Raw genomic sequence first — 24485 nt, forward strand, 5'->3', positions numbered from 1 at the left:
AAGCAGACAAGCTTTGACTTCTCTGATTTATATATTCTGTTACATTGTACTTGCATAAATGTGACTGAATATCTAGAAAAAGTTAACCAGAATTGGAGGTGGGGGGAGAGCCAGATGATTGTCAGGTGCTGGGGCAAGAAGTCAATATGTTGGTGAAAGTGTGACAAAAACATGGGCAGAAGGTGAATGTGGGATGGGGGGCATGGACAGAAGACATAGAGAAGTGCATAGGGTGGGGATGAGTTATGATAATTGTCTGGTGGGTGAAGGGAGGGAAAATGATTGAGTCAAGGGAGTTGGAAAGAGAAAAAAACAATTAATATGGTGTTAGAGGGGGAGAGACGATGATTATACCAGGGGGATAAAGGGGGAGGGATAATGATTATGAAATGGGTGGATAGTAAGTCAATGATGGAAAGTGATTGTGTCAAGGAGGAAAGGGGGAGGGGAGAATTTGATTGTTAAATAGTTATCAATAGAAATCAAACAAAATAAAACATGGAAAAGAAAATAAGATGATACCTTTTTTATTGGACATAACTTAATACATTTCTTGATTAGCTTTCGAAGAAGGGCAATCTTCGAAAGCTAATCAAGAAATGTATTAAGTTATGTCCAATAAAAAAGGTATCATCTTATTTTCTTTTCCATGTTTTATTTTGTTTGATTTCTATTGATAACCTTTAAGAGTGGACTAACACGGCTACCACACCTCTCATTGTTAAATAGTAAAGCAGGAGGTAAATTATGCTGGGAGGAATGAGAGAAGGTGGTAATGCCATCAGGGTGGAGGGATGGAATATGATCGCTCCAGGTAGTAATAGGGAGGTTAGGTGAGAGTGCCAAGGGAGAAAGGGGAGGAGAAAGGAGAATGTGTGTCATAGCAAAATGAACCTAGAAACATTGACCTAAGGAATATACAGTACACTGGAGTGGGTTTATAAGAAAGTTATTGGATTTGGTAATGATCCTGTTCTGTAGTCTCATATAGTTGTATAATCGGGTGTGGTAGTATTTTGTTACAGTCTCTGTCCTTAATACACATGGAAAGTTCTGTTCCTGTCCTTAATAAACAGCAGAATTTGCATCTCTGCCTTCAGTATATAGTGGGAGGTTCATGCTTTGCCTTATTATATAGGGGGAGTTCTAACCCTACCCTTAATATACTGCAGTTATATCCCCAATATAGGGGGAGCTCTACTGTCCTTAATATATAGGGGATGTGTCTCTGCCCTTAATATACAGCAAGTGCCATGTCTGCTACCCTCATTATAAAATGGGATCTTACCTGTGTCTTGCTCTTTAATAATCAGGGGTAATATTGAGGGAAATGCATATCTGCCCTTAATATACAAGGGGAGAACTGTCTCAACCCTTATTATATAGAAACAGGTTCATTACTGTCCATATTACAAAGCATGATCTCTGTCCCTGCTCTTAGTGTGCAGGGGCTCCATTTCTCTACCTCTGTTATATAAAAGAAGCTCAATCCTGCTTGTACAGACAGATCTTTCTACTTGCCTTTATTATATGGGAAGTGCTCCATCCTGTCCTAATTAAACATTGCAAATACCAATGCTGTATCAGCAGGGAAGTTCCCCTGTGTCCCTGTCACTTCCTGTGATGTGCTCCCCTCTCACCCTTATACTGTAACACTAGAAGAGTTCCCCTGAGTCTTTGTAACATCCTGTGCTCTGTTACCCTCTCACCCTTATAATGTAAGATCCCTGTCACCTCTATACTGTCACATTAGATGAATTCCCCTGTGTCCTTCTCACCTCCCTGTCTGTGCTCCCTTCTCACCGTTAACCTATTACACTAAGGAGGAATTCCCGTGTCCCCGTCACCTCCTGAGCTCTGCTCCCCTTTCACCCCTATACTGTAACACTAGAAGAGTTCCCCTGTGCCTGTACCCTCCCGTGCTATGCTCCGCTGTCACCTCTATACTGAAAAACTAGAGCAGTTCCCCTGTATCCCTGCCACTTCTTGGGCTCTGCTCTGTTCCCACCCCTATATTGTAACACTAGAGGAGTTCCCTTCTGTCCCTATAACCTTCTGGGCTCTGTTCCCCTCTCCCTTCTATTCTGTAGCAGAAGAAGAGTTTCCATGTGTCTGTAATTTCCTGGGCTCTGCTCCCCTCTCACCCCTATATTGTAAAACTAGAAGCATTCCCCTGTGTCCCTGTCACCTCCTGGGCTCTGCTTCCCTCTCCCCTCCCTATACTGTAACACGAAGTGTTCCCTTCTGTCCCTTTCTCCTCTCAGGTTCTTCTCCACTCTCACCCCTATACCAGAGAAATTCCACTGTGTCTCTGTCCCCTTTTGGGCTCTGCAGGGCGAAACGGGGTGGCAAGGGCTACCTAAAAAAAAAATGACTTGCCACCTAGGTAGTTTGGGAGGAGGGGGAGCAACAGAATAGGTTGCCTCGATTCCTTTCCTGCATCATCCCCTAGTGCTAGGTCCGGCATATCTCCCTCTTACAACCCTTCCCCCTCCACAGCGTGGTATGGTATGTCTCTCCTTCCTCTCTCCCCTCTGTGGTCCTCCACCCTTCCAGCAGGTTAGCTGTCAGAGTCAGCCTTCAAGACAGTTTGCCTCCTGCTAGCCCTGAAAGCCTTCTGGTTGCTGGAAAGGGATGGCTTCCGGGGCTGGCAGGAGACAGGCTGCCTTGATCGTTGACTCTGCTGGTTAACATGCAGGAAGGTTGAAAGAGAGAAGTCTGATTGCGGGAGTAGCAGGGAAGGAGAGGGATGCTAGATAAGGGGAGGAGTGGAGAAAAGAGAAAGACTGGCTGGGGGGGATGGAAGTGGAAGAGATGCTTGATCCATGGGGGGGGGGGGGGGAGAGAGAGAGAGAGATGCTGGACTGTGGGGAAGGGAAGGTGCAGCAGAACGTGAAGAGGGAAAAAGGTAGAGAGGGGGAGGGACAGAGACACAGAGATGCTGGACAGGACAGATAGGGATGCAGAGGGAATGATGGTGTAGATGGAGAGAGAAGTGTCAAATGGACAGGTGACCCTGAAAAGAGCAGAATATGGAGGGACTGGGGGTGGGAGAACAGAGCAGAAGATGAATGGGACTTGAGAAGGGGAACTGAGCAGAAGATGACTGGGATTTGGTGATTGAGTGGGTAAATGTTGGGGGGCAGAGCAGGGAATTATGGATGGTTGAGATGAGGAGGAAATTTCAAGGGGATAGCGGGGACTTGGCAATTGAGTGGGATTGTGTTGATGGGTATGAAGAAAAAGTGAGGGTGTGAAAGAGGGGGTAAGAGAAAAGGGATGAAGTGTGGGAAAAGGTTGAGACATAATGTGAATGACTTGGAAGACTGGAGAGAGGATGAGAGGTATTGAAAAGGAATAGGTTTACTGGGGAGGGGTTTGAGAGGAACAGAATGAGTCTCTGAAGTATTTGAGTGAGGGTGGAAATGAAGTTAAGAAGATGGTGAAAGAGAAGCAACAGGTGATGTGATAGAGGGTAAGAGATAGAAGAATGACCTGGAGGCAAGAGAAAGGAGAGACAGGAATGGAATTGGGGCTGGTGAGGGGATGAAGTAGTGAGGGGGGGGGGGGGGTAAGTGAGGGCTGAGCGGGTGAGTACAGAAGATGGAAATAGGGGATTAGAGTGTAGAGATAGGAAAAGCTGGTAGGTATATGAGAGGTGAAAAGAACAAGACTAAGAAGAAGGTGAAAGAAAGGAAGAATGGGGGTAAAATGAAATGGGTGGATATAAATGTAGAGTAAAATGAATAAAGAAAAAGAAAGATAAATGACATATTGATGTAGAGAAGGAAAAGAAGAAGAAGACAAGAGGTAAGAGAAAAAAATGGAAAGGCAAACCTGGAAAAAATTTAGGAGGAGACAGTGGAAGAGACTGGGATCAGTCTTAGAAAACTAAAATGCCCAGACAACAAATGTAGAAAATAAAAATCTCATTTAATACATTTTAAGGATCGGAATGTGTCTGCTTTGGGAAATGTATATCTTTTCTTTTTTTTTTTTTTTTTTTGCAGAGTACAGGAGAAATTGCATTTCCATTTCAGTCTGGCTTTCTTGGCTGGAGGGGAGGGGATCTGGCCTCCATTTCAGTTTTTGCTTTTGTTTTTTGTGGTCTCCTATTTTGTATCAGGTGAAGGTCTGTCCATGTTCTGTGCAACGGAGGTGAAGGATTGGCTTAGGACTATTATTGTTGTTTGGTAAGTTTTGAATATCTTTTACAGGATTTTGTGTTATTTTGCAAAGTGTCAAGCCCTACTTGAAAGCAGGCCCTTGGCACCCAAAATAGAAAAGCTCAAGACTAGTGGTTTCCACATCCTGTAGAGCAGGCCTTCTCAACCCAGTCCTCAGGGCACACCAAATCCCATCAGGTTTTCAGGATATCCATAATGAATATGCATAAGATAGACTGGCATGCACTTCCTCCTTGGTATGCCAATCTATCTCAGCATATTCATTGTATTATTACAGGTAACTATAAGATTATTTTCATTCATCCAAAAATCTTTTTATTAACATATCATAATAAAGTTGTAAAATCACATTACATGCTCTTATTAGTTCAGTTAAATTTACATCAAACACCATCAACATCAATGCTTCCCAAACCTACTGAAAGAGACTTTAGCTGAAAAATTATCTCTTTGCTTCATTAAAAGTCTTTTATAATAAACGTCCATATAGTTGCTCTTCTAATTCTTCATAACTTATCCATGATACCAAAATGCTTTCCCGGTCACAAATAAGAGTCACTTATCTTTTATCCTCAATGTCCCACGTTGTTAAGAGCAATGGACCACTGGTGCTTAAGCCCTACTTGTAAGACTGCTACCACTCAGCAAAAGTTATACAACCTCAATACCAATTTCTTCCACTGAATCTCGGTAAACCATTCACTTTGGCTTGACTTAAAAGAAACCTTAACTCAAGGTTCCATTCTTAGCTCTAACCAGACATGGTCCCATATTTCGCCATAAAAGCGTCATTAGGGTTTAAAGCTACAATTTCAAAAATACCGAAATACATGTAATATAAAACTCTTGCACACACACCACTACACAATTCCTTGCACACACCACTACACAATTCAAGCGGATGAGTCGGAGAAACTTACTGACTTCACGGTAAACCTGGAGGACGTAATGGGGCAGTTCAGCAAACTGAAGAGTAGCAAATCTCCTGGACCGGATGGTATTCATCCTAGAGTACTGATAGAACTGAAAAATGAGCTTGTGGACCTACTGCTAGTGATATGCAACTTATCCCTAAAATCGAGCGTGGTACCAGAAGATTGGAGGGTGGCCAATGTAACGCCCATTTTTAAAAAAGGTTCCAGGGGAGATCTGGGAAATTATAGACCGGTGAGTCTGACGTCGGTGCCTGGGAAAATGGTAGAGGCTATTATTAAAAACAAAATTACAGAGCACATCCGAGGACATGGATTACTGAGACCAAGTCAGCATGGCTTTTGTGTGGGGAAATCTTGCCTGACCAATTTACTTCAATTCTTTGAAGGAGTAAACAAACATGTGGACAAAGGGGAGCCGGTTGATATTGTGTATCTGGATTTTCAAAAGGCGTTTGACAAGGTACCTCATGAAAGGCTACAGAGGAAATTGGAGAGTCATGGGATAGGAGGAAATTTCCTATTGTGGATTAAAAACTGGTAGGATAGGAAACAGAGAGTGGGGTTAAATGGGCAGTATTCACAATGGAGAAGGGTAGTTAGTGGGGTTCCTCAGGGGTCTGTGCTAGGACTGCTGCTTTTTAATATATTTATAAATGATTTAGAGATGGGAGTAACTAGCGAGGTAATTAAATTTGCTGATGACACAAAGTTATTCAAAGTCGTTAAATCGCGACAGGATTATGAAAAATTACAAGAGGACCTTACGAGACTGGGAGATGTAGGAGTATTTCCCTGAGTGTCTCACCTTGCGGGTCTTGGCCTGCATAATCCTATGACAGCAAAATGGAGGCTGTAAACTATGACCCACACATCTCTGTGTCAGCAAGAAACAGCTTTGCAGCTTGTGGAAAATTACAGCAGAAGCTCAACACCAAGGACATGCTGTGGGCAAAGCAGGCCCCCTTATCTCCCTGAGAGGCTGGCTCCAGCAAGGCGGGTGAGAAACAGAAAATGCATACCAAAATGTAACAACTTGAAGGTCAAGAACAACAAACTGTTCTTGCCATGCAGTGAACCGAGGAAGATCCAGATTGGTTCCTGCAGCCACCGGACCAAGAGGTACTGGGAAGAGCGGGAACAAGAAAAGAGTTAGTAAGAAGCCTTGGAAGAAGGTGGAGGTGAAAATAAGACCAGTGAGACCTAATAAGGTCCACCAACTGATGATCTGTGTATTTGGAGGAAAGTATCATGGTTCAGCTGTATCAGCATGGAGTGACCTGTGCCCTCCTTATCTGCTGCAGAGTTCCCTTCCAGCTGCGACTGAGACTCGCTGTGAATCCAGCTTGAGTCTGAGGAGTATCCTGTGCAAATCCCGAGACTGCCACGAAGGTCAGCTTGGTGAGAGACATGGTGATCAATTCCCTATTAGTCGGGGGCTAGTTAGTGGTATTTACCTGAGCAGAAGGCTGGTGCCGTCATACTTGTGATCAGGAGAAGCTGCTAATAACTGTACTATCTCGTAACATAGTGTGACTGATCAGTGGTGTAATTTTATCTGGTAACCAATAAGAATTAGTGTTTAGTAGTGTGACGTATGAGTGTAATTTTTATCAGCCAGTAATTTTGTATTCAGCCAAAGCTTTGCAGAGTTCTATTTTGTATACCTTAGCTCTATTTTCTTACCTGATATACCATAATAAATCTAATATATATATATATATTCAGCTTGCTTTTCTAGTCGCATTCCTTTCTCTCGGAAGAACTGTATAGGCTCTAATCCAAGGTTCCCGCCCCCTAGACCGAGTGCTGAGCAGTCTGTGTGCAGATAGTTTTGTTTGGGAATTTTGGACGCAGATAATTTATTATCTGTGATAACGATCCTACAGAGACTGGGCGGCTAAATGGCAGATGACGTTTAATGTGAGCAAGTGCAAGGTGATGCATATGGGAAAAAAGAACCCAAATTATAGCTACATCATGCAAGGTTCCACTTTAGGAGTTACGGACCAAGAAAGGGATCTGGGTGTCGTCGTCGATAATACGCTGAAACCTTCTGCTCAGTGTGCTGCTGCGGCTAGGAAAGCGAATAGAATGTTGGGTATTATTAGGAAAGGTATGGAAAACAGGTGTGAGGATGTTATAATGCCGTTATATTGCTTCATAGTGCGACCGCACCTTGAGTATTGTGTTCAATTCTGGTCACCGCATCTCAAGAAAGATATAGCAGAATTGGAAAAGGTGCAGCGAAGGGCGACTAAAATGATAGCGGGGATGGGACGACTTCCCTATGAAGAAAGACTAAGGAGGCTAGGGCTTTTCAGCTTGGAGAAGAGACGGCTGAGGGGAGACATGATAGAGGTATATAAAATAATGAGTGGTGTGGAACAGGTGGATGTGAAGCGTCTGTTCACGCTTTCCAAAAATACTAGGACTAGGGGGCATGCGATGAAACTACAGTGTAGTAAATTTAAAACAAATCGGAGAAAAATTTTCTTCACCCAACGCGTAATTAAACTCTGGAATTCGTTGCCGGAGAACGTGGTGAAGGCGGTTAGCTTGGCATAGTTTAAAAAGGGGTTGGACGGTTTCCTAAAGGACAAGTCCATAAACCGCTACTAAACGGACTTGGAAAAATCCACAATTCCAGGAATAACATGTATAGAATGTTTGTACGTTTGGGAAGCTTGCCAGGTGCCCTTGGCCTGGATTGGCTGCTATCGTGGACAGGATGCTGGGCTCGATGGACCCTTGGTCTTTTCCCAGTGTGGCATTACTTTTGTACTTATGTAACAATAAAACCATAAATTTACCTCACAAAGTTGTTAATATATTTCTTAGACATATATTAGATATATTTCTTGCTGGCAAGCTGGGATTCCTGAGTCGAGTGCTTCACCCAACATGGTGCCAGACCAACCAAAAAATGACGGCATATGCGTGATAAAGCACTCCAATTGTCAGCAGTAATATATTCAAACCTTCAGGCTCCACATTACCGTCAGGGTTTATATTCTGTCCAATCCTGTAGAGAATCCAAACTCCACTCCCACATAGAAGAAATTGTTGAATGATGCTATCAAATATAATGGTGGTTTTACTGACTAGCTAAAACTAGCTGAAGGGGGAAGGTTTCTTTATTCATATAGGGGTTATTTTACTAGGCTGCGGTAAAAGGGGGGCCTGCGTTAGCATCAGTGCATGTTATTGATGCGCACTGAGGCTCCCTTTTAACCACAGCAGGTAAAAGGCTAACAAGAAATAGCCATGCAATAAGTGAACCACTTACCACATGGACATTTCAGGGGGGAGCACTTACCACCACCCATTGAGGTGGCGGTAAGGGCTCCCACATTAACCGGGCAGCAATTACTGCCGGGTAAACTCTGGCTCTACAAAAATAGAAAATATTTTTGTAGTCCTGGAAATGGTGTGCGCTGGGAGTGGGAACTAATGCCAGGCACCCGTGGTAGCCTGGCAGTAGTTACGGACTGACATGCGGCAAACCCATTGACACATGCCAACCCTTTAGTAAAAGGACAACAGAATGCCCTGATGTCTTATATTGTAAAATGGGATTGAGGGGCGAGGTGTGTGAAAATTATCACTTTGACATGCCCCTCTCAATACCTAGATTGCCCCCCACCTTGAATACTTCTGTCTAGATACACTCCTGGCTGCTCCTCTCATGTATACCTGTGACCTCCTGGGCTTTGCTCCCTCACACCCCTATACTGTAAAACTAGAGGAGTTTCCCTGTGCCTGTAACCTCCCTGGCTCTGTTCTCCTTTCCCTCCATACTATAATACTAGAGGGGTTTCCCTGTGGCCTGTAATCTTCTGGGCTCCTCCACTTTCATCTCTGTACTGTAACACTAGAGGAGTTCCCCTTTGCCTATAATCTCCCGGGCTCTGTTCATCTGTCTCCCTTATACTGTAATACTAGAGGAGTTTTCCTGTGTACTTGTCACTTCCCTGTCTCTGCTCCTTTCTCATCTGATACTATAACACTAGAGGAGTTCCCCAGTGCCTGTCACTTCCCGGGCTCTGCTCCTCTTTCCTCCCTGTACTGTAACAGAAGAGGAGGTCCACTATGTCCCCGTCACCTCCAGTTAGCCTTCTCTCTCTCTCAGAAAACTAGGACCATTAGTAAAAGGGCTGAAGTTGGGTTTATTGCTCAACAAACAACTTTTTTCTGTAGTTTCAAAATGGCTAACATAAAATTTACTTTAAATCCACAAAACAAACACACAAATACACAAGACCATAAAAGACTTAGAATTTGGGCCCTCAAGTCTCAATTTCTCTCCTGAGCCAAAGATGCGATCTCACACAATGGAAAACTCGGACCTTGCTGGGTTTCCTTTAGAGATTTAATGATGGGAAAAATGTTTAGCTGATGAGATTTATTTGCCCAGTGCTGGATTATGTTTTCTGTACATGTCCCCTCCTCTGAGCCACCTCCCACTAAATATTCAATGTACTCACCGTGAGTGGCAAAGAACAGATGGCAAAGATGGATGTCATAAGAGCCAACAGAATGAGATGGTCCACTTCATCCTCCCCCTGCCCAAACCAGCTCTTCCGCCGCCGCCCAGCTGAGTTTACTGACCCCCGCCGTGTCCTTTGCTTCATGTACATGTGGCACAAGCTGATGATGACTGAACCATTGCAGAGGAAAATGGCCAAGATGAGTAGGGCTATTAGGGTTGCATAGGCCAAGGAGAAGGCGATGACCCCTGTGTGCTTTGATGCCATCTGGATGAAGCACCAAGTACCTGGGCAGTACTGCTTATAATTTCCAAAGCCAAGGAAGGGTAGAGAGCAGAACACAATGCAGAAGGCATAGATGGCGGGCAATGCCACCTTGGCTGCTCGGCGGCTGTCATGCTGAGAGTAGAAGTAAGGGTGGCTGATAGCTAGGCAACGCTCCACTGCCATGGTGAAAAGGATGAGCATGGATGCCAATCCAAACAGTGTCATGGCAAAACCAAAGAAGTCACAGAGACCTGAACCCCCCACCAGCCCTAGTACTGAGGCATTGTGGGCATAGGAGACAAAGACAATGGGGCTAACAAAGGAAGTGCCTAGCAGATCTGTGATGGCCAGCCCAGTGACAAGGATGCAGAAGGCAGAGGACTTGGTACGTGACTCCTTGCGGTGTATGCCCAGAATGGCCAGTGCCATCACATTGCCCACCACACCAGCAGAGAACATCAAAGTACTGATCACAGGGCTCCCGGTCTCATGGACCTGTGTGGTGTTATCACAGGCAATCCTCATGATGTGACGGACGCAGCTGATAGATGCATGGAAAGTTTGGGGGTGAGATTCTGCTCCAGTGCTTATTCTCTGCCTCTGTCACATCCTCAGAGAGAATAGTAGAATCCACAAATGAGTAATACATACGTTATCCCCTGTCCTAACTGCTTGATTCCATGCTTTACTCTTAAGTATCAGCTTCCTCAGGAACTGCCTGCCCCTTCTCCTCTCGCTGCCTCCATCCAGACAGACCACACTCCAGAACACCCAGGTTGCTGCTTCAGTTGAACACTGTAAACTTCTCACCTCCCGTGTCCCTCAGAGCCGCTCTGCTCTGGATCGTTATGAAATTGTGAGAAGCCTCTTTTCTCAGAGAGAGAGGGTGGGAAGTAAAGAAAGAGGCGTGACTCAGCATCAGCATCAGGAACAGACAGGGTTGGAAGCCTGTATTTGGGGCAGTCCCTTAAAGCAAACAGTTGGCTAAGGCAGTGCAGTGATAACTCTTTATTTAGCCAGTGTGTACCTTTCAGTACAAGAGTCCAAGTTCCTGCCCCAGGTCCGTCTTCAGGTACTGTGGAGGAGACTCAATTAGCTGTTAGCAGACGCACAGAGCCACTGGGCAACTGGTCTGACAGAATCTCAGAGAAGCTGGGAAGAAGAAAATGTTAGGGAAATAGTACCTGCTGGCCACTGAAATGTAATTTACAGGGGCCCATCTTGGGCTCTGTATTAGTTGCAAATATGAAGTTGCTTTAATCTTCTTCCCCTGGAAGCAGTAGTGTGAGTGGGAGAATTGAGAGTGACTTCACACGTACTGGAATCTAACTGCACTTGCTCTGTGTGTCTGGTGTGTTTGTGTGACATCATTTGTGATATTATAGCCTATATGAGGCAGGCATGGCTACGCTCAGAAGGTTAATGGAGAATAGAGGTGAAAACTCTAGGATATAAAATATTGGGTCAATATTCAATGCTGCTTCTAATGTTTTATTACGTATTGTGTTGACATTGTAAGTAGTATACTTTGCATTGTTATTGGAATATTTTTACTGCTGTAATTGTCTATTGCTTATGTTTGATTTACTATTACTATACTCCGCCTTGAGTGAATTTTTTCAAAAAGGTGGTAAGTAAATCCTAATAAATAAAATATTTAACCTGCCAGAAACAGCTCCTTGTCAGTTAAATTGTTTGTTCAGGGCTAACCAGCCATTTTCAGAGGCATTTAACCAGTTAGTGGTGCTGAAAATGTCCAGTTACCACCTATCTCAAAGCCAGCTATTTTGAGGGTGTTCCAGGGGCAGAGTCAGCATTTGGGTGGTCCAGTGCCGATATCCAGCACTTAACCAGCCAAGGTAACTGCATAAGTAGGACCACATAAAAGTCAGTCCTATCTTTATGCGGTGCCCTGTAGCCAGTTTGGCTCCACAAACCTGGAAAGTCAATGCTGAAGCCCCAAAATAACCTGGCTTTGGATTTCCAGGCATAACGCTGGTGGCAGTTAAGCAAAACTCTGAGCACCACTGGCTGAATATGTTATAGGAGTCACTGTTCCCAGACATAAATTTTGATATAGTGTTGATAACTTACATGACTTCAGTGGTAGAAGGAGATGTATAGGTAGTGATTAAAACAAGTTGGATGCAATAGGTGAGAGTCACCTGCTCTGAGGAGCTTACCGTGCAACTGCTCTAGTTGGTTACATACAAACGTAGTCCACCAGAGTACACATACAAACACACAAGCCAGTGCTTTACACCTTCTAAAGTCCAGTGAGCAGAATTAGTTGTTAATCTACCATTTGAACACTTAGGAGCTAGGGAGGGATCTGTAGATAGAAAGAGCGCAGGAATGGTAACTCTCATGACTGAATAAAGGTGAGAGGTAGGTTGCAAAAGCCTGTGTGCATGCATTATTTGCATTCATTAGTCATTTCCTTTCGTTCCTCCTGTACTCTGAGATCATCATAAGTGAACTTGCTAGCTATTCCCCCTCCATTACGATTAAGACTTGCACAGACTCATCATGCAATATTTAGTTCCTTGGCTTCTTTACTGTGGAATGCTTTACCTGTTGATATTCAATCAGAGAATTCCTTTAAGAAATGTAAGTCCGGAGTGAAAACATGGCATTTTGCCAAGCCTTCTCTGTCCTCTGAAAATTCACATCTGCAGCAGCTTTGAGTCTCTTTCTTGGGCAGCCACTAATAAATGTTCTGGTCTGGCTGCTGTATTAACACCCTTGAATGCACAGAAATAAAGGTTCCATTAAAAAAAAGTTAACTTTTGGGCTCATTCTCTTTCCTCAAAATACATCAATGACCTGAAAAGGACTGTTGGAAGTTAGAATGATCAGGTACTTTGGAACTGACCACAAAGGGCTTAACAAAGATCTGGAGCTTCTATCAAATTATGAACCATAAAATTCTACAGCCTGTCACCTTGCAATGACCCATCACCCTTCTCCCCCCACCTTTCCCCTTCAGACTGTCATTGGAATTTTTTTTAATGATTTGCTTATGATGGTATTTGCCATACTTTTCTCTTTCTGTTCTGACCTAAGGAAAGGGGGGGGGGGGGGGGAGGAGAGGTTAACTCCAGAGAAAAATCTGGCTAAGAAATGTTTGAAGTTAGTCCAATAAAAAGGTTTCACTTCACATTAGATTTTTTTTTGTTTCTTAACCTTTATTTTAGTCCAATCAAAGATGTCAGAGCCAGCAGGTACCCCAACTTTCTCGAGGACTTGCACTGCCTCAGTTTCCGGGGTCTGGAAATTCAATACCTTTCATCAGTTATTCAAAGACCAGCAGAGGGCGACCCTCTCCCACCAACCTCCACTGCTCTGTAGCATGGAAGTTTATTTGCTCTGAAGAGTAATTTCATTGTGCTGCAGGAATATTCTCCATTGTTCACATTAAGGCTCCCGTCTCTATTCATGCACTTTTCATGCATATGTGCTGAGCTGATATTACGCTGCACGATGCGACCAAAGTGTGGGAGAGCTCTGGGCTGATTTCTCTTTTTATGGATAATATTTTCCATGTGTATGCGATCCACAAGTTTATAGTACAGAAAACCTGTGGGATTGCGATCCTTAGAATCCAGGAAGATAGAAGAGATAGAAGCACCTGAGTAGGGCTGGTCTGCTGCCTCAAGGACAGTGCTGTACACTGCCATGTACAAGGTCATCAGCTGACTCTCAGGTCTTTCGCTCCGGTATCTGATGAGGCTGGCAGCAGGACTGTGGATGCCATGGGTTGTGGTCTTGCTCAAGGCTGACACCTAGTGGCTGGATTCAAGACCCCCAGTTTGGTATAATTGCATAAGATGCAAATCTTTGCTTTAGTTAGGTCACGGATGATTAGAGGCTCCACGAGCTTAGGCTCAGCAAAGCCATCAAGATTTCTTTTCTGAATGGGTAGCGGCCTCCCGGGGTTGGCGTTGATTGTAAAAACAGTAAAGGAACTCAAGAAATCCTGGGCTAAGGCGGTTTCCTGGTTGTGAAGAAGGGAAGTCAGAGAACTGGGATCCCTGAGCACAGACTAGAGGGGCCTTGGGATCCTTGTCTGCCAACATAGGCATAGTTTGGGAGGCAAAAGGAACAACTTCGTTCAATACAAAATATGGACCAGTTTTAAAAAGCATTGAAAACTCATTTATTTTCTCAGGCTTTTGGTTCCTCTGATGTATGGTATTATTTTAATACCATGTAAATTTTAATTTTTTTGTATGTTTTAATTTTAGAGTAACATTGTAATTTTTGTATAGTTTGTTGAGCAAAGAAATAACTTTTATTGTTCTGTCCTTTTACATTTTGTATGTGATTTGTTCCCCACAGACTTTTATAGGTATAGCGGGTTATAAATAAAGTTTTTATTATTAAATACTGTCAGTGCTAGTAAGGTATTGGTCCCCCATCACCAACTGCCAATGTGATTTCCCTTACCCCCACTCCTGGCCTAAGCAGGAAAATTATGCTAATGTCTGATATGATATTTTTGAACCTGGGGATGATCTTTATGTGTGATACTGAAAGGTGCTAGGCGGAATTGATTTGGATAACAGATGTTTAAAAAAAAAAAACAGAATCCCAAATGGAAGAAAAAGGCACCAAAGTTTGAAACACACCATGATGCAAGTTATGCCGGCAAATATCACAGGACCCTACAGCTGTCCATCTGGGATAGTTATTCAGAATAAAAGGCTCACATTCATGCTTCTCTATGAATGTAGTGTACATTATTCAAGGCAAAAAATGTGAGGAGCGGTGCTATATCAGAGAAACAAGCCAAAAAATTGAGGATGTGTATCAGTCTTGTAGGCATTACATAAACTATTACAGGAAAAAAAACAGAATGTTAGCTCAGTAGATGAACATTTCTCAAGGGAAGATCACTCCCTTAACAATGTTAAAACAAATGTGCTTTAGGAAATTTCAGGAGCACACAGGAATGTAAAACTTTCAAAATTAGAATGATCAAACACACTTTTGAGACACAAAAGGACCCATTAAGATACTTGATCTGTAACTTGTTACTGTCTCCTCACCTCTCCCTGTTCCCCCACCACCTCTTTCACTGAGCTGTACTAACAGGCCAACAACCTACAACCCAGATACGTTTTTACGCCATTTAAACCCAGTGTAACTGCATTGTTTCTCCACTGACATATTGAAGAGAGGATAGCTCTTGAAAGCTTATCAAAGATACATTGAGGCTGATATTCAGACCACGGGAGGTAGCTGGGCTGCCTCTTGCAGTCAGTGCTGAGCCTGGATATTCAATGCTGGGCCATTTTCGGCGACTGGCATTGAATATCCAGGTGTATTTTGGCGAGTTTCAATGTAACCAGCCAAGCCAATATTCAGCAATGGCAGTTAAAAAGTTTAAAATGGCCAAAGATACTCCAGCTAGTTTGATGGCCTAACTTGGCAGCCAAATTTAGCTGGCGATGCGCTGAGTATCAGCGGACAGCCAGTTATATTGTCTGATATAAGTGGCTATCTGCTAAGCACTAACCAGCAGTATTCAGTGGGAGATAGCCAGCTATTTCCCACTGAATACTGCCAGATAGCCAGTTAACCTCCCTGTTTACTAAGCCACTCTAATGGCTGCCATGCACTAATGCTGGAACAGCACATTCACTTTGAATGGCAGCCTCTAGCGCAGCTTAATAAACAGGGGGGTAAGTGCCATTTAACCCGCCAGGAGCCATTCCCGACTGATTAAATGGTTTTTAAAAATCGGCTGGATTAAGTTAGTCTTATAAAAATGTATCACCCAGTCGCATAGCCAGACCTTTAATTTGGAGGTAAGGGGCACAAATTTTTGTCGTACCCCCCCCTCACAATCTCCAAATATCTGAGCTGACTGGGATCTCCAAGTCCCACCAGCAGAACAGGTCCTCCAACAATGGCCTGGCAGTTGGTGGCCCTTTCCATGGACTGCCACTGTGCTGGCCCCCCTCTCTGTGTATGCACAAAAATTGAGCATGTGTGTGTGTGTGTGGGGGGGGGGGGAGATCCATTGCAGCAGCAGCCCATGGAAAGTGCTGCTGACTGCTAGGCTGCCACTAGAAGACTGTTCTGCTGACAGGGCTTGGGGATCCCTGCCAGCCATAGCACCAGAAAGTGCTGGATATTTTTGGAGGGGGGCTGAACCCAAAGTGAGGGACCCAGGCCCTCCATGGCTATACCATTAGTATCATCTATAACTTAGTTATTAATTCTTATTTCCACCTATGCAAGTGGACTAGCACAGCTGCAGACACTTCTAAAGCACTGCTCCATTGAGGATCACAGAGCCCTCTAGTGGCACTACTAGGAAACTGGACTTTGACTTGTGGAACAAGGGGAGGGCTCTCCTAATGAGTAAAATAGTAGTGGAAGGACAGCCCTCATGGATGGAAACTGTCTGTAGCTGGTATATAACCCTGTCCCAATTTGAATTTCTTTGTGTAAGGCTTGTTTCATACATGTGCCTGGACACTATATGTGGGCACCACTCAAATAACTAATTTCTTTGGATGAGACCAGGGCCAAGACTAGCAAAGAGTGGGAGGCTGTAGACAATCCACACACAGTGCAGTCCCCATAGTCAATGAGTCAGACCACTCTGGTACTGGTGTTCTGAACCAACTTGTTTACTTATTTGGCAAATAACTTGGAGAATAGCAATAGCAGAGGCAGTTACTTTGGCAGAAGCAGTATGCAAATAGTATTTACAAAATCTTCTATTTCCTTTGTATCTTTCAGAAGAAAAAAAAGCACCAAGGGCCTCCAGAGCTAGGATAGCAATTCTTTATTCAAAGACCTGACACTGGGCGTGTTTTCGCATTCCTGCATGTGTCAGGGGTCTGTAGTACATGTACCACTGCTGAAAGGCAGCTATCTGATATCAAAACTGCAATGTTGGCTTAACAGTAAGGTTTCCAAAGCACTGTGAAGTTCGTGGCCACAGGCAACATGAGCCGCGAGCTTTGCGGTGCTTTGGAAACCTTGCTGTTTAGCTGTCATTGTGATTGTCATATTGGATAGCCTTCTTTCAGCAGTTTCTTGTTTCCTCTGCCTCTGCAGCTATTCTAGGACAGCATAGATGGTAGGTGGTCACCAGCTTCTCCGTTACTCCTTAGTCTTAGGAGTGGGTGCACCAGGTTTCCCGTTCTCACTGTTCCCTTCACAGCACAGAAAAGTGTCTACTGCAAGTTTTCTAGTCTTCCCTTATAGACTATCCTGACCAGGGTAGCTAGTTTTCTGTACCTCCTATAACTTCTTATGTTTAGATGGCTAGGGCCTTAGACTGGAAGGCTCTCCGCTCATGTAGCTGGGGAGACAAAAAGTCAAAGACAAAAATTTGAAATGAGTACAGAATTATATACCCTAATGATGTTCCCTCCAAAACAAGCTTCTTCCCCTAATTAGAATATTAGTCATCATGGGCGTAGCTAGACAGCAGATTTTGGGTGGGTCTTGGCAAGAAGCGGGTGGGCATCGAATGTTCTTCCCCCCCCCCCCCCTCACCAAAAAAATATCTTAGCTGGTGGGAAAATGCTTTTCTCCACCTTAGTAGTCTGCAGCAGGCATGCGCTATAAACTGAGCATGCGCAGGTGCCAGTATCGTGGAGAGCAACATTTTCATTACCATCAGGGGGAAGTCTTCAGCTGGCAGAGCTTGGGATCCCCACAGCTACTGCTAAACATGTGCTACTGTTGGGTGGGTCTGAGCCCTAAGTGGGTGGGCCCCGGTCCACCCAGGCGCACCTGTGGCTACGCCATTGCTAGACATTGTGGGAGATACTCTTCTCTAGAACTAGTGATGTCAGAGCTAGGTAAAAGTAAATAATTTTCATAGTCTCTAGGTGTCACTCAGGGCCGTGCCAACACAGTAAGCATGGTAAGCGCCGCAGGGGGCGCCTGCCTTCAAGGGCAATGCGCCATCGAGTTGTATTTAAAAAAAAACCTTACTCCTCCGCTTCATCCCCGATTCCCCGGCGCTTTAAATTTACCTCGCTCCGCCTCTGACGTCTGCGCAGCGTCAGTGAAAGCGCTGCCTGTCTGACGTCTTTTCACCAGCCTTCCCTTCGCTCGTTCTTTCCCTCTGTGTCCCGCCCTCAAGGAAATGACGTCAGAAGAAGGCGGGATACAGAGGGAACAAACTAGCGAAAGGAAGGCTGGTGGAGAGACGTCAGACAGGCAGCGCTTTCACTGACGCTGCGCAGGCGTCGGAGATGGAGAGAGGTAAATTTAAAGCGGCGGGGAATCGGGGATGGAGCGGAGGAGGCTCAGGCTGAATGAGAAGTATGCTCAGAGCCTCCTCTGCAGGCCAAACCCAGCCATTTCCTCCATCGCGCCCCAGACGGCAGCTTGGGGGAGCAGTACTCGGCTCTTTGGCACCGCCAAGCTCTTCCACGCGCCTTGGAGCCAGGAAAGTCCGGGGAGGGGAGGGGAGGGGGGGGGGGGCCTAGGCACGGCCCTGCTTGCACTCCATAGCAGGATTCTAATTTGCCTTTTGATCCTGCTTCTTTGGCCATTGTACCATACAGTAAAGGGGAAAGGGTTTTTGGCTGGCCAAACCATTGAACCTGGAGAAGCAAGGGCTGGAGAGCAGTGCAGACATCTGCACTAAGCACCTGATATAAGCTGGAATAGGGAGCTAGCCCACCACTACATCCATGCTGAGAAAATCAAAGAACAAGCATTAGGAGAATTGCAAAAGGTAGAGAATATCCAGCCCTTAGAAGCAGGAGGGAAAAAGAAGTTCCTGTATAAAGAGACTTACAGATCAGCATCCCATCTGGGGAAGGAGCCACCCATAGGCGGTCGGTGGCCCAACCGTTTGGGGAGGCTAAAGGGGGCGTGGTTAGGGGTGGAGCCAGGGGGGCAGAGCTTATATCCACAATTAACACACAGAAAAAAGTAAAAATAAAAGTCACAATTAATACCTTTTATTAAATTTAGATATTAGATATGTATCATATGTCAAAGAATAAAGTGGTTGCTCAAAGCATATACTAACCACAATCGCTCAACTGTAAAACACTATGCAGTATGCACAAATTTGTGCAAAAACACACTCAGAACCTTACTGTACCATAACACTAGGCAGACCCTAATACACCAATATACCACCCATACGGAAAATGCAGGCTGTCAACAATATGAAACAAGGGATCATAATACCACAATTCTCATGTAGAGCCACAAAACACCCTTTTAGGGTGGATAGTGTTCACAATGAGCTCCTTTTATTAACGACCATATGTAGATCCTTCAAGAGGTAGTGTGTCATGATTTAGGCTCTACACCCTTTCTGATATTTTGGTGCCACCTCAGTAAGGCCAACACACAATCTCTCCACTGCAAAACACTATATACAAACTTGTGCAAAAACACACTCATAACCTTACCAAACCATAACAGCACTAATTCCAAAGACAGGACGAGCAAAAACCTTATGCGTGGAAAGGCATCAGCAGCACTATAAGTACACCGGGCTCTAAAACACCAGTACACAACCTAGTGAAACAAAACAAAACAAAATGCTGGCAAATACTACACGCTAGCAGAATACTGCATCTTGATCACACATGAAAAACACATGACACAATAGATATGAAGGCAAAACTGGAAAGTTACCTCAAGAAGTCAGACTCGGCATGCAGCAATACTAGAAAAATTGAAACTTACATGCAAAATATCACAGATGCACATTTCCAAAAGCTGATATTTCAATTAATAAATTCAGAATAAAATTCTTCTTTCTATCTTGTTGTCTGCACATTTTATTTTTGTAGTCACACTGGTTCAGTGTCTATTTTCTGTTTTTCCTGTTTTTGCAGTATCCCCTGTCCGTTTGACATTTCTTCTGTCTTGTCCACCATTGATTTTCCATTTGTGTCCCTACTGGTTCCGTAAGCATCTCCATTCTGTGTGTCCCTGTCCCTATGTTCCATCTGCCCTCTCAGTGTCTCTGTCCTCCCATTACATTCAGCATCTTCCCCCTGTGTCTCTCTGTGTTGCTCTTTCCTGCATTTCATCCTGTTTGTCCCTCCCCACCCTACCCTACCCTACCTCATTGTGTCCAGCATTGCCCCTGTGTGTCACTTTCCCTATGTTTTCTCCATGCCCTGCATCTCTTCTCGGATTCCCTGACCTTCCTCTGTCTTTCCTTCCTCCTGCACTCCTACTCTGGGGGCTGAATGCCTTCCTCTTTCCCCCACCCATGGTCCAGTATTGTTCTCTCTTGGGTCTCCAAAATATCTCCCAGTTTCTTCCACTCTGTCAATCCTTATTCTCACTCTTATTCTCAGATCTAGCACCTCTCCCTCCCTCCCTCCACAAATCCAGCGCTTCTCCCCTTTCCTTTCACCCCAACCTCTCGGCCCCAACTCCCCTTGGCTCTGATTTTCACTCTCCTCTCTGTGGTCCGATGGTGCAACTAATTTGTCTTTACTAAGTTGTACCCTCGCCACCCCTTCCAGCTCAACTTCACTCATCGTCAGAACTGGGGGTTTCGTACCTAGCTGGGGGGGGGGGGGGAAGTTTGGCTCACAGCTTCCTCCTCATCTGCATTCTGAAACTCGCCAGCAGGGAATGACCTCGAGAAGGGATTGTTCATTCTCGCATTCTCTCTCACACGTTCCCTCCCCCTCCGACTCGGTCGCGCAAACACCGTCTCTTTTCACCCTCTGTGCATTGCCATTGCCAGGCTGCTTGAGCTCAGACGAGGAGGAGCGGAGCGGAGGGCTGCTTCCTGCCCTTGGCTGTTTCACACCAGCATCCTGCGCCTTTCCTTTCCCAAATCTTCAGAAGCTCTTAACCGGTTGGTCCTGAGGTGGACAGGAGTGAGAGAATAAAGAAAAGCTTGATCGCTGAGGGTAGCGACACCGAAGCGATTAAGGCAGGCTGCCTCAATCTTCCCAGTGATGCCTCCCGCCCACGCGGAACAGGAAGTTGCATCAGAAGAGGGCGGGAGGCATCACTGGGAAGATCGAGGCAGCCTGCCTTAATCGCTGCAGTGTCGCTACTGACAGCGATCAAAGCAAATTAGCAGCACCATCGATTTGATCAGACGACTGAAGACAGATGCCCGCACCTGAAGCCTAATACAGAGCCTGGAGATCGTGAGGGAGGACACACCGATCGCTGCAGTAAGAGCTGGTAGGCTGGGTTTTAGTTGCTGCTGGACATTTGGAGCAAGAGGCAGGCGGGGAAGCTCACAGCTGGGCTGGGGAGGCTTAGCCTCCCCAAGCCTCTTATACGGGGCGCCTATGGAGCCACCCAGAAGCAGGAAATGCCTCAAGAAAACAGAAAGCCCTGATAGGAGTCTGTAAGTGTTGAAAGCTATTTTTTATCTTTTTGTCTCTGCCTGTATATATTATTGCTGTAGAAGAGTTGTCCTAATTTTTGCCTAAAAGCTTTCAGTAAACGTTCTGGTTCAGATCAGCAAATTCTGGCCTGACTTCTTGTGTGTCTGAGTGAGTAGATTAAAAGTGCCTATAGCCTCCCTGGGTCAAAGAAGGGTTATATAGCATTCACAAGGCAATGCCAACCCCTTGGCAATGATAGAAACCGGAATCTCTTATCTCACCACAAAGCCCTTCTGGCCTGCTGCTTGTCTCAATGACAAGGGGATTTTGTGAACAGTAAAATGAAAACTCTGAGTAAGAATCTGATTGTCATTGAAGACTCTGCTTCTGAGTCCTCTTATTGGACAAGCAGAGGAATAATCTAAAGATAGTGATCAATGATATTAAGAGTCTAGCTCTGAAGGAAGGCTTATAGATACCAACAATATAGGGTGGATAGTGATCCTAAAATGCTAAAAGTGAGAAATAGCAATGTGAAATGTTTCTTCTTATTATCCCCCCCCCCCCCCCCAGGAAATACCACAGAATGGTAACAAGTTAATGTTATAATGGCTTTGTATCACTCCATGGTGTGACCATACCTTAAATATTGTGTGCAGTTCTGGTCACCGCATCTCAAAAAAGATAAAGTGAAATTAGAAAAGGTACAGAAAAAGGGCAACAAAAATGATAAAGGGGATGGGATATCCCTATGAGGAAAGGCTAAAGTGGCTAGGGCTCTTCAGCTTGGAGAAGAGATGGCTGAGAGGAGATATGACAAAGGTTTATAAAATATTGAGTGGAGTGGAACAGGTAGATGTGAATCACTTGTTTACTCTTTCCAAAAATACTAGGACTAGGGGACATGCAATGAAGCTACAAAGTAGTAAATTTAAAATGAATTGGAGAAAATATTTCTTCACTCAACAAGTAATTAAACTGTGGAATTCATTGCCAGAGAATGTGGTAAAAGCAGTTAGCTTAGCAGGGTTTAAAAAAAGGTTCTTTCACCAGGTGCCCTGCTGGATCAAGATTAGCGCCTTCCAACCCCTCCCAGGCCTCAGCACTCCCCCGCAGCCCCACAACAGCTGAGCACACAGGGAGCAGAGCACAGTGAATGCCACCACCGAAGCCCAGCTGCCCAGGTAAAATGAACATTTTAATTTTTTTATTTTAACATGTAATGCTGGCTGGTGGTGGGCTTCTGGGTGGGCTCCTCACTGCCTATGGCCAAAAAAGGTATATTTAATCGTTAAATATACTTTTTTCCCCCTAGGCATTGTGGATCCCACCTACCCCACCATCTATAAATTTTAATAGTACCCAAGTTAACATTTTAAAAAGGTTGCATATTTGGTGCCTTGGTGGATTTTTGAGTGGGGATGGTCTCTGCAGTGCCTGGGTTAAAATTTTTTTAAAAGTTTTAAATCTAATGTAGGCAGGTTTCTGGGTGAAGGTGGGCTCTGCAGTGCTCAGGACATAAAAAAAAAAAGCAAAAAAAGCATTGTATATTAAGACTTTTATCATTTATAAAGCTGGTGTCCTTCAAAGTGGGGGGGGGGGGGGGGGGAGAAGATGCCAGACCATGGGGGGATGGGGAAGAGGTAGGACAGGGCTGACGCTCGGCTACAGGGAGGAGCTGATGCCTAGCTATGGGATGGATGGTGGGGAAGAGAAGGGCTGATACCAGGCTATGGGGATGGATGGGGGGGGGGGCAAGGTAGAGAAGGGAAGGGCTGATGCTGGGCTACTGGGAAGGATAGGGGGTAGGGAAGGGAAGTGCTGATGCTGAGTTACAGGACAATTTCTCATTTTTGGTCATTTTGTAATTGATGAGGGTTGGTCTGTGTTCTGCATGTGACCAAGTAGGTGAGAAATTCTGCTGGCATGTGGTTTGTGTGGGGATCTATGAGTCTGACTTGCCTGGCTTTTCCAATGGAATGCATAGTGCTGTTGTGTATACTGCTGCCTTTGTAAAGTATTGTTATTGGAATTGGTGTTAAAGTTTGCAACATAGGCTCTAAGAATCCTCTGCAGGATTTAGTGTTACTTCACAAAGTACGTGGCAGTGATGCAGTTTTATTGCTATTATTGAGATGCTGCCAGAATTTGAATACATTGTTATATGTCATTGCTGTGATTATAATGCAGGATCCTGTCATGAGATGTTTGACATTATAGTAGACTTATGTCTAGTCAAGTTTGAAATGGCATAATGTAACTATATTTACAACTATCGTTTTTTCCATTAAGTATGTACGTGGTTTATATTCATGCAGGGCAGCTGTTGGGCAGACTACTTAGAAATCCATCATCAAGTGCATTCTAAGGCCTTATTTTGTAGTATCCCAAGAAACACTACTCATACCTATATACATAGTGCCCACCCATATTAGCTCTGGGCCCACTCAAAAAGTCAGGTCTGGCTACGCCACTGCACTGCATATTCTAGGATAAGCAGCATAAAATCTGTTTTGCTGTTCTGGGGTCTTGCCAGGTACTTGTGACCTGGATTGGTCACTATTGGAAACAGAATACTGGCCTTGATGGACCTTTGGTTTGTCTAAGTATGGCAACGCTTATGTTCTTAGGTAAGGCTGAAGGAAGCCAAAAGAGCTGGAAGATCAGTGTTCTGCCAGCTGCCTGACTAGTGGTGGTTTGAAGAAACACACGACCACTGGACAACTCTCAGATGTTGATTTTTCTATGTTCATCTACTGTACTTCATTTTTTATTTTATTTTTGGGCTCAGCAGTTTCCTCCTGGTTTAGGAGTGGAACGGGGCCATGTTTTGACAGTGGAGTGGATTTCTCATGGAATTTAGTCAGAGCATTGATGACGTATCTCAAGTATTTTAAAACAAGGGTTCAAAGATCACAGAGCAGTTACTAATGATTCCAAAATTCTCTGTCTGGCTTGTCCTGAATGTTTAGTATAACTGGATTCTGGCAGACAGTAAAACTGAACCTCAATGAGGGAGGGCGAGATAGAGGCAGTGCATCTGAGATGCTACATACAGTTGGTGGAATAGAGAGACAGAAGAGGGTAGAATGCTGTAGTGAATATGTGATTCCTCTATAGTTAAGAACATAATGTAAGAATAGCCCTACTTGGTCAGACCAAAGATCCATCTAGCCCAGTATCCTGCTTCCAACAATGGCCAATCCAGGTCACAAGTACTTGACAGGTTCCCAAAAAGTAGCACTATTCCATGCAGTGGACCCCAGGGATAAACCATGGCTGTCCCTAAGTTTACCTTAA

The 24485-nt window shown here is 44.6% G+C and overlaps 1 protein-coding gene across 2 annotated transcripts in view; it reads right to left on the reverse strand.

The window, feature by feature from the left end:
* The window catches only part of PTGIR (prostaglandin I2 receptor), an 83772-nt gene extending 73023 nt beyond the window's left edge, over positions 1 to 10749 (reverse strand). For both annotated transcript variants that reach the window (XM_030220042.1, XM_030220043.1), the window contains exon 1: positions 9607 to 10749. In XM_030220042.1, coding sequence (XP_030075902.1) covers positions 9607 to 10401 — 795 coding nt within the window. In that variant the 5' untranslated portion in view covers positions 10402 to 10749. The remainder of the gene's footprint in view (positions 1 to 9606) is intronic.
* Positions 10750 to 24485: the final 13736 nt, after the last annotated feature.

This window comes from Microcaecilia unicolor, chromosome 11 (genome assembly GCF_901765095.1).
Source record: "Microcaecilia unicolor chromosome 11, aMicUni1.1, whole genome shotgun sequence".
NCBI lineage: Eukaryota > Metazoa > Chordata > Amphibia > Gymnophiona > Siphonopidae > Microcaecilia > Microcaecilia unicolor.